The 11,059-nt window shown below is 36.0% G+C and overlaps 1 protein-coding gene across 2 annotated transcripts; it reads left to right on the forward strand.

The window, feature by feature from the left end:
- The first annotated feature begins 4,346 nt into the window (after positions 1–4,346).
- On the forward strand, positions 4,347–9,907 carry pdcb (phosducin b). Of its 2 annotated transcripts, none has more exons than XM_079475675.1 (4): positions 4,347–4,506; positions 6,336–6,404; positions 7,163–7,290; positions 7,620–9,907. In XM_079475675.1, exons 2-4 carry the CDS (start codon positions 6,356–6,358, stop codon positions 8,130–8,132), a joined length of 690 nt encoding a protein of 229 aa, XP_079331801.1. In that variant the 5' UTR covers positions 4,347–4,506; positions 6,336–6,355; the 3' UTR covers positions 8,133–9,907. The 2 variants fall into 2 exon arrangements, with proteins under 2 accessions (XP_079331801.1, XP_079331800.1); XM_079475674.1 differs by having other exon boundaries at positions 4,446–4,506; positions 7,163–7,311; positions 7,620–8,917.
- The last annotated feature ends 1,152 nt before the right edge of the window (positions 9,908–11,059 follow it).

The following is an 11,059-nucleotide window of genomic DNA, read 5'->3' on the forward strand; positions in this document are numbered from 1 at the left end:
AAAGGAGAACATGCATGAGTCATAATATTTTTAATGGAGAACCAGAGGGGCCGGCCAAAAGAAAAACGAAAGTAAATCTATAAATGAGAATGAGAAAGACATGAGACAAGAGCTAATCTCACTTCCCTTGTGTGGTCAAAGTCAAGCTAAAACAACTGACCACTAAGTCACTTGATTCCACAATTCACATTGACACGCACATAGACACATCCTGCCAGACACAGTATTAGTACACTCAGACATGGCATTAATACACTCAGAAATAATATCAGCAGCAGGATTGTTTTCATTGGGTGACTAGGATTATATACTGCAACAAATGAAAGGGCTCAATGGCATGGTTTTGTAAGGATGTGTATGTTCTCATAGCAAAGCAATAATTTACCTTGTGGTTTAATACACGTCCGATACCCCATACTGGGTTATGGCGAGCCAGTTCTTGAATTTGTCATTTTGGCTTGAACATTAAATATAAAATCACATAATAAATTCATTTGAAGGAAAATCATTCAGAACAAAATTCTCATTATTATGAAAGAGATAATATATGACAGAATAAGTACAGAATCATAAACTTTTAGCAGTGAATAAAACTGTATTTCACTACACCTGAGATCTTCCTTTGTAAAATGATAACGAATTTAATGAAAAAACTTACAAAGGGGACCTGTATAATACTTCATATAACCTCCTTGTAAAAAATACAGCCAGCATGAGACAAAAAGATGTCCCCAGTTAAGCCACAGAGAATAAAAAGCCTTCAAGGCATCACAGATTTTTGGGACACAGGTCAGCAACTTCCGTTCTTTGTAAATAGACAGGTATGACCGAGCACTTTGTGGTTCTTTGGGATCCTGCCTTAAAATTAAAAACACCAATGTGGTCATTGAAGTCTGAGTCAGTGGTTTTCATCAATTGCTTCATAAAAGAGGGGAAACGCTGACCATGTTTTGAAGTTCACGTACTAGCTTTCGTTTGACGTGTAGATACTTGTAGAAAGACATTTGGGAGGGTGTCGGTTTTACTTGCTATGATGAATAGGTCCACCCAGATTTATTTTTATGTTTTTCAATATATATTACCAACCATGCTTATATGATCATAGCTTCTAAAATAATTCATTTTTGCTTAATAATGCTTAATGAGTCGGTCATTTCACAACTGAGATTTTGGTTATGTAGTTTTTCTCCAACATTTACTGACATGAGCATGACAGAGAGATATGTGGTATACTTTTTGCAGTAATGTACAGATTTTGTCAGAACAAGAAAAAAAAAAAGAAAAGAACATTGAAGTATGAAAGACGAGTCTATTTTTGGCTAAAGGTATAGGGTTTATGTAAACTGGTGATAGACCATACTCATTTTACTGGCCTAAATAAGGAAAACACTAGGCCACAACAATCTCGGGACAATTCTGCCTCTACTCTACGGTCTTAAAAAATAAAATATCCATTATTTATTTTTACAAAATGATCACAATGTTTGGGCATGAGCTCAAACATTGTGATAGAGCTTAAGAGAGATGTTAGAATTTTAGACGACAATTATAATATTTTTGTGCTTTGACAAAGAATACCTGTAATTTAGTCCATTGCTTTAACTTTGGTTAACAGTGACCGCAGTCAGTTTTCTGACTAGACTTCAAGCTAGAATTCAAGAGGGTCAAGTTGGTATAAAATGTTGGTATAAAACATTTTGATGCAAATGTGTTGATGACGTAAATGGTTTTGACAATAATATTTACAGCAACGGTGACATGTCAGAGTTAGAATTTCAGTTTTTATTAAGTTAAGAATGTATATGTGCACAACTATGTCAATAATGAAGTGTTGTACTGCTCTACAGAGCGCAGCACCTTCGGCAAAGAAGCAAAAACCCTTAGTCCTGCGCCATAGTGCTTTGGATGGAAGGGGTGGAGTGAGCCATTGGTTGCAATTCATAACCTCACCTTGAGAAATATCCAACTCAAAAAGAGCTGTGCACATCATAATGACCAAGATCAACCTGAAAACAAAACAAAAGTCTGAGAGTCCGAGCTGAGTAGTTACACCTGAAACCCGTGGTCAATACTTCCTCTTAATTGTTATGTTGGTGCCATGTCAACATTGACAGGTATTTTAACAGGGGTTTACCTACATTTGAGCCAAACCCAGTTAAAATAAAATGACGAAACATTTGAAGTATTGAGAAGTGGGGGAAGTAAGTTATAAACACACACATGCACACACCTGCCAGTGATCCCCATATGGGTGTGCCTCAAGTATCTAGATTCATATTTTTGCAAGAGCTCTTTAGTCATTGTTAGGCAAATACAAGGCATGGAGGTTTTAGTGCTGAATGGATATCTGAATAATATCACCACTGAATTTTCCACATTTGTGATTAAAAGGAAAATCACCGTTGCTATTGACTCACAGTCCTGTACACTCATGCTGTCTGCTACAGACGTCCAAAAGTCTTATACCTTCATGGAAAACAAGAAGTTCCTTGTAATTACAATAATAACACAGAGAGGAAACTGAAAGTGGAGTTCCAGTAAATGGTTAAAATATAATAAAAGTATTTGATTGAAATGAAAACTGGAGCTGTGTAGTCATGTCTACTGTAAATGAATAGAGTCATCAGCCTGTCATTTAACACCCAATTATAAAAAATGAGTCTATAAAACAACAAACCATAACCGCAACTTCTATAACAGGGTTCTAGAAGGTACTTTACAGCGATTAAACACTTTTATTAATCCAAGCCTTTTCCAAAGAATGGATGTTATATAGAACAACTCAACAATGTTTCTTATATCATCGTGAGGCACCTTTTTTAAAGAGTCTTATAGGGTTCTTAACCCATGTAAAAGTTTTCAATGATTTAAGTCATGAAGCTGTGACAAGAAGAAAAGTAAAGAATAAAAATTCAAATGTAATGTTGAAGATGTTTTCATCGGATGTGTTTGGTTATAAGATAACAATTGATTTTATATTCAATTTATATTAAAAGTATTTATATTAATATTTAATTATATATTAATTGTACTAAATTACATCAAAACTACTCAGCAGTTTTTGATTCCTTGCGGATGTGTACCAGAAGTTAAATTTGGGCCACATAATGTTTGTTTATGTCAATATGCAGGAATGAGTATAGAGAAGTTAAAGTTGATGGTGTTTCCATCCTTTATTGACATAAAACGCATTTTTTAGTGTGGCTTCCCTCCAATGGCGATTTGATATATGAAAATGTAAGATCAGTCGAAACCAAAAGAAAGATGTGGTTAGTATATGCAAACGTAACAAAACAAGACATGTGTGAACATAAATAATAGACTGGTGATTGCAGTGTTTATCAATTTTGATGCGGTGATCTGCATGGCATCTCTGCTTTGCGTATTGTTAATTAAAACTTTCGTTTCCACAAGCAATACACATCAACATGGAAAACTATGTAAAATGCATCAGATTTTACCAAACCAGCTCATTTTCATCTGGAGTTCCCTGGTCCAGGCCTTAGGGTGCATAATTTGTCTAATTTCAGAAGGGGGCCATCCTGTAGACTTCAGAGCATACTAGACACACTGTGCATTCCTCGTGTGAAGACTACATTCGTAATCCTCCAGCAAATTGCTGTCTATGTAAAACAGAATCCATTCCAGAAGAATGTTTCAAGAAAAAGTTCACTTATGGTAAACATTTGAAAATTCTGTGTTTAACGTGCTACACATTTACATGGCCTCAACTAAAATGAACAGTGTTTGTACTATACAGATACATTTTTGACATAGTTCTTCTGAAGTGGTTTTCGAGGGCATGTCATAAATGGTCCAAACCTCAAATTAGCTTAGCAACAAATCTCATGTAACAAAAAATGTTTTAATCATTTGAAATTGTTGCTAAAACGTTTTTGAGTCACATGAATACAAGCAATATATATGTCATCTGATAGAAATCTGGGACCTTTCACTTAAATAAATCAACATGTAATACAATAAACAATACAATGCTTTTATAAATTCGATCAATATAGTCAAAAAGACTTTATATAGCTTATAATTAATAATAATATTGTGTACTCTCCAAAGTGTGCCGTAAACCTTATATTGCTTAGCTTAACTGAGAAAACAAAACTTGTTTTATCAATTGGTACATATTCCACACTTTCCAAGCTCGCTAGCTTTAAGCTATCATGAAGTAGTCCAAAAAGATTATTCTTCTCAATATCTTACTATCCTCTTTTAGTCCTACAGTTCAATTCTCTTCTCTTAACTGCTGTGCCTTTGTCATTGGTTGTGTTTAACCCAGTGTCTTAACTGCACTTAAATCCTCTTAAGAACCATGTGCTATTTCTGCATAGGAGCACAGTGTTTTCCAACGTCTCCTGATTTAAGAAATCTTCTTTGGGCCCTCCCCATACACACTGAAAAACCATGAAGGACAAGCAAATGGTGATAGTGACCACACAACAGCTCACAGAAGACTAGCAGGGACGTATTTTTCGTGGATTGTGCAAACAGGTGAGCAGGCAATTGTTTTGAGCTTTAATGGGTAATGGTGGATAACAAATGATTTTATGCTTTTACTCTGCTTTGGTTTCTATGAGACACAGTGTTATTTTGACTTTATTTACAGGCAATCCAAAAATAGACCTGAAAATAATTGTGACAAGCTATAATTAAATAGATCCAAGAGTATTGCGCAAAACATTCAAACTTGGAGAGAAGCACCCGATCATCTAATTAATGTGAATCTACATCAAGCCTTGTCAACCCAAGATAGCTTGGCAGAATATTTTCCTTAAAGACTTTTTAGATCTGATTCTTGTATATATTCAGCCAGCCTTAAACATTCGGTTCAGACTTAAAAAATATTTTAGAAAAACAGAAAGACTAAAATAAAGTAATACATAGATTAAACAACAATGCTAAACATTCTTTCACCAGGCAAATTATAAAATCTTAATCATAGATTGGATTATAGATTTTACTACCGAAAAAACGTTTAGGGTCAATTGAATTTGAAAAACCTTTTGATCTCAAGGACTGTAATACTGTTTAAAAAGCATCCCAGGGTGATGCATCAAGAAACTGAATGATAAAATGCCTTTACGGATGCTTGGATTTTTGGTTGCATTTCTGTTTTTCCATAGCTTTGAGTTTAATATTGTTCTAAAATGATATTATGAAAAGAAATGTACTGACCCTTTGACTGGCAGTGTATAAATCTCCTAGGGCCAGTTTAAAGCACTAAATGTAAGACTATTAATATTATCATGGATAAAAGCGTCTGCTAAATGACTTAATGTAAATGTCATGGTTTAAAAGAGTTTTTGCAATCCACCATGAAGCTAAAGCAACATAAATGGACTAAAGTTTTAAAGAGATGATCAAGAAAACTGAAGCAACCTCTTGAGCCGTCACAGGATTCTAATTGTTGCCATCTAAGCTAAGCCATTGCATCATAGTTCTAATCTCAATTAGTGAGTTTACTGAGTGTATTGAAAGACACAGAGACCTCTGATATTAAGTTGGTAATCAGAATTGGTAATCAAAGTGATTTTATGCTTAATGTGATTTCAGTCTCGGTGTCATATGAAAAATCTCAAAATAATGCAATAATGAGAAAATACTTAATTATTAAGTAATCGGTTGTGAATTAAACAGTTGGCATTAAGGTGTCATCTAATGAGGTCTTTCCACTTAAAACGTGTTTGATTCACCAATGCCATGGTATTACTTGAAGAATCAAAGAGTGCATTAAGAAGTAAAGTTAATAACCAAATTTAACCCAGCCTAAATCATCTGTAAAGAGGGCGCATTATGTGAATGAACGAATGAATTTGTCTTGGGGCAGATCAGTTCACTTGTCATTCCATGACATCATAATAGCCACACCCACCCGTGCCAACGGAATCAACAAATTGGATCAAGAAGCAATCTAATCTTCTTATTCCCAGTGAACCTAGTAATAGGTGATTGGGTCAACTGATAGTCACTGTCCATGCAGCAATGTTTTGTTGCAAAATTTGCTTTCCGTGGTCAAAACAAACAAAATAAAGTTAATAAATGCCTGTTGTTTCTTGATAGTCTTTTACGTTTACAGATTTGGCAGACGTTTTTATCCTAAGCAACGTACACTGCATTCTACTTTACAATTATTTCTGAGTATGTGTAATCCCTGGGATCGATTGCTAGTGTCACGCTCCAACCACTGAGCTACAGGAAAGCTCAAGGGTGCAGAGTGTGACCATTCTGCCTTCAAAGAACTAAGAACGAATTGCTAGTTGTTGATGTACCCATCAACTGTCTGTTAAAATATGTGATTGAGATTTGATCTTTTTCCACAGAGTATCAACAACAGTTAAGAATGTCTGACAGACTCGTCGACGAGGAACCAGTGAGCGTTACTCACACAGGTCAGCATTTATTTACCACTGTTTTAGATACCTGTAACAGAAGCCAGGTGATCTAATGATTCAAGGTCATTTGGAATTAGGAAAAATAACCCCAACAGCCAACTTTGTGCCGTGACCCACAATTTTCTTGTCAAATCATTTCTATTTGAATGGGGCTTTTCACTGTAGTGTTTCAAAGCAGCTTGACAGAAGAAAGTGCCTCAGTGCCCCTAGTGAACCAGCCCAGGATCACTGTGGTAAGGTCAAACTCCATAAGGTTATAAAGTAGAAAAACCATGGAGGAAACCAAACTCATCCTCAATAGGTGAGGAGGATATTACATATATGCCACATGTTTCTTTGCATAATATGTGCAATACTGTTCACATGTTACTTAATAAAATATAAAATGACCTAATATGCATGTATGTTAAAGTGTATGTTAATATGCTGAAAATAAAAAAAAAGATCATTAATTTGCAATCTTAAAACTTATTTTTCTAGTACATACTTCAAAACAACTAAAGTTAAGAGATAATTAGGTGTAGGCCTGATTTAGACTTAAACAAGCTTCTGAGCTCTGAGAAATTACAAAGAAATGTGTCAAATGCAGCAAACCTAAAAAAGGACTGATGTGAGCTTCAAATGTGTCTTAATAGAATAGATTTTATGCATGTTTTAGGTCTTTTAGTACTATGTCATGTCTGAAAAATAAAGAACCATTTCTTGTCTGTTTACTGATGAATTTACATATTATTTACTTCTCCATTTATATCTAGGACCAAAGGGTGTGATCAATGACTGGCGTCGATTTAAACTGGAGAGCATGGACCAGGAGGCTCTACCTCCCAGCAAGAGAGCGCTGCTGAGACAGATGTCCTCCCCCCAAAAACCTAAAGACACCACTGTGGGTGGATTTAACCGCAAGGTTGCATATTGTCTTGATGTCTCTTCTTCTCCTTTGACTGTGTTTTCAACAGAATATTTAATGCCTTGGAGAAGTTTAATACCTTACATACAAATAAAATGTACGTACATATGCCTTTAAATACAGTTATACTGTACCTTCCATACAAAACCTCTTTAAATAGTACCTGTAAGTTAATTTATGCAATGTCACTCTTAACCATGCCAGCAATGTTAAGTTCAATGTTTTAGTCCAATCACAGGCACTGTAAAATTCCTCCTGCTCATGTGATATCTTACAATTTACCATCCTCTTATTTCACTTGTCAGATGAGTGCCCAGGAGTACGAGCTGATAAAGGAGGATGATGAGAAGAGTCTACGCAAGTACCGTAAGCAGTGCATGCAAGAGATGCACGAGCGCCTGAGCTTCGGGCCTAAATTCGAAGGCGTGTACGAACTCGACAGTGGCGAGGCTTTTCTGGAGGTGATCGAGAAAGAGCATCGCCTCACAGTGGTGGTGGTCCACATCTACAAATATGGAGTTCAGGGGTGTGATGCCCTCAACAATTGCCTGGATTGCCTGGCCACCGAATACACTTGCGTCAAATTCTGTCGCATTAATGCGGTTTCTACAGGTGCTGGCGAGCGGTTTTCAGATGACGTGCTGCCGGCCTTGCTGGTGTACAAGGCTGGAGAGCTGCTGGGTAACTTCCTGGCCATTATGCAAAATTTCAACGAAGAGTTCTTTGCTACCGACGTAGAGGCCTTCCTCAACGAGTACGGACTGCTTCCGGAGAAGGAATTGAACCCAGGTGATGAAGAGGAAGCAGATGTGGAGTGATGAAGGATGGCAGATTAGGAATGGATGAACAGAGTAAATTGATTATTTTATCAGGTAACAGAGTTGCGTTTGCGTACGCATATAGCAGCATAAAGATCTCAAGGGGCATTCAAGAGAAAACAATTGGATGTGGTGTGCAGTCTTAAAAGCAGAAAGGAGTGAAATTATGTTACATCAATACCAGTATAATTTTATTAAAGGGATAGTTCACCCAAAAATGTTAAATTATTTTCACCTGAAAATTACGAATTAGATATTTTGAAGAATATTGATAAGTGAACATCAGTGGCACCCATTCACTTCTATTGTATGGACACAAAAACAATGCAATGTCCATCGGTATTGCCATGATTCGGAGCCCAACATTTTTCAAAATATCTTCTTTTGTGTTCTACAGAAGAAAGAAAGTCATACAGGTTTGAAATGACAAGTGGGTGAGTAACTTGATAACAGAATTTTCATTTTTGGGTGAACTATCCCTTAAAATTTAAGTCATGTCTCACATGTATATAAATAAACAGGATAGTGACTAAATAAGTGAATGTGAAATAGATAATGAAACAGTGTTTTGTGAAACATTTATGTATATACTGTAAAATGTGTTTGCATGTAGCAAAAAGGAAAATATGTGAATTACAGAATGGACCATAATGGCAACATGTTGTTTAAAGTACTTATTAACTGAATAAGAACAATGTTTTCTAACGTCTTTAAAACTGTGATGAATTGCTTTATGGCTGTTTGTGCACAAAACGTCTGTAAAGTTACAAATAAACAGTATATTCAAATATTTGTGCTACTTGGGCTATAATTGTTTTCACCATTATAAAGCACACATGGTCTGTCACTCTGTCTTAAAGCGGGTCATTTTCAGTACTTTTCAGTATTGTTATACACTGTTGTTAACCAAATATATATTCAATAGTTTTACACAATGTTATCAACAATGTATACATATTTTAATAGTACACATGTAACTAGAATAACAATGTAGTAGTGATATAATCTGGGTGATCGGAAACCACATTTAACCAAAGATGAATAAGATTATGCGGTTGATTATACCATGATTTAATGCTATGATCAGTATACTTAGTCATAGTCAAGTACCATTTATTTACATGTATCAAACATGTTTTATATTCACTAATTATTTACTTACACTTATGGTTTAGAGCACAGCATTTTAAAATCCAGGGTTGTCTGAAACTTTAAAAACGCATGATCACTCTACTTTGAATTGAAGCGTTATGTACATACAGGAGGCCTGAGGCATTAAAACCATTAGAGGACCCGGGCTCTCACTATATGTCTTGTTCTGTTGGGATCCATTTTTCCCAATTTCGGCAGGTTATTTAAAAAGGTATCCACGCATGACTTTTTATTATTACTATGTAGCCGCAGGAACATCATATGTGTACGCACTCTCATGATATTGTTCATTTTGAACAATTATGCCTTATGACTATTTAACGTGTGACACTCTCAGTTTAACGTTGATACAGTGTATACAAAGAGCCATATGTTTTTAAAAAAAGGAATCAATGATTGGCTAACCACAAGTAAAAACGTATTTGACTGCTGGAAATCTATTGGTGGAAAGTCATGTCAAGTAATGTAACGATAACAGAAATGTATTTGATTGGTTTAGAAGAAGCCCCCCTGTCAGAAATGTTACTATAACTATGGGCTTGAAAACACTGTAACTTCAGATGCTTAAGGAAGATCTCACTTTGTTTGACTTGTACAAATAAAGTAACTATTTTGACACCTGGACTCTCTTCGTCTGAGCACATTTTTAAAGCTGCAAGATCAACTTTCCACAACAGGACCGCGCTCCATCTATCAGTTTCTAATGATCGCCAAATCCAGCATTATATCCACTGTTTACATAACATTCATCACCCAAATGCAGCGAACAAACAACACAGAACTATAAACTTCTGCCCCAGCCGACTGCCAGAGAAGGACAGCTACTGGATAGAGCAGAACTGTTGCTATAGCAATGATTTCAACTTAAGAGTCTGTCTCTAAGGAGGCTTTAAAACAATGTTAAGCATGAGAAGACAGCACGTTTAACATTGGAAATGACATGACACACCGCTGCACCACCCCTTTAAAGGAATAGTTGACCCAAAATAAAAAATAGTTCATCATTTACTCACCCTAATGTCATTCCAAACCTGTATGGCTTTCTTGCTTATGTACAGTAGAACACAAAAGCAGATATTTTTGGGAGAATCTTTGTAACCCCATTGGCAGCCATTGTGTGGACACAAAATCTAATTTCTCAAAATATCTTCTTTTTTGTTTCTACAGAAGAAAGAGTTTTTTAATTACCTCAGAATGAGCTATTTCTATCTACAGGGTCCGAGGGTCTCCTTGCATGGAATTATCCATGTTGTTTCAATAGTAGGCCTAAACGTACAAACTGCTCCACTGAGCGTGTTTCGTAAATATGTAAACGTGACGCCATCTTTGTCCTGTGAGAGCCGCGGAAGTGCTTCAAAGGGATAAGGAGGGGTGAAAAAAGCCATTGGTTGTAATTCGCAACTTCACCGCTAGATGAGGCTAAAATGTATGAAATAATGGATTTTCTGCATGAAGTGAGCGAAGTGGGGATGGAGGGCAGCAAGTGATTTTATACCATCACATACACAAACTTGCATAATTTTTGATTGTCTAAATTGATCAAACCATAAAACAACACCGTGTTTTTATTGTGTATCAAAAGTTGATGTTTATGAAGGGGGTGAATGCAAGTATTGACTGAAACGAAGGAAGAAATGTCTTGTAAAAATGAAACTACGGTCGGGAGGCGACAAGCTGGATGACTTTCTAAAAGGCATAGGGAATTCCTATGGAGAAAATATCTTGCTGCCGTCCACGTGATTGAAAGCAACCTTTCAGTGAGCTATTTTTAGAGT

The sequence above is a fragment of the Barbatula barbatula genome, assembly GCF_947034865.1.
Source record: "Barbatula barbatula genome assembly, chromosome: 15".
Lineage (NCBI taxonomy): Eukaryota > Metazoa > Chordata > Actinopteri > Cypriniformes > Nemacheilidae > Barbatula > Barbatula barbatula.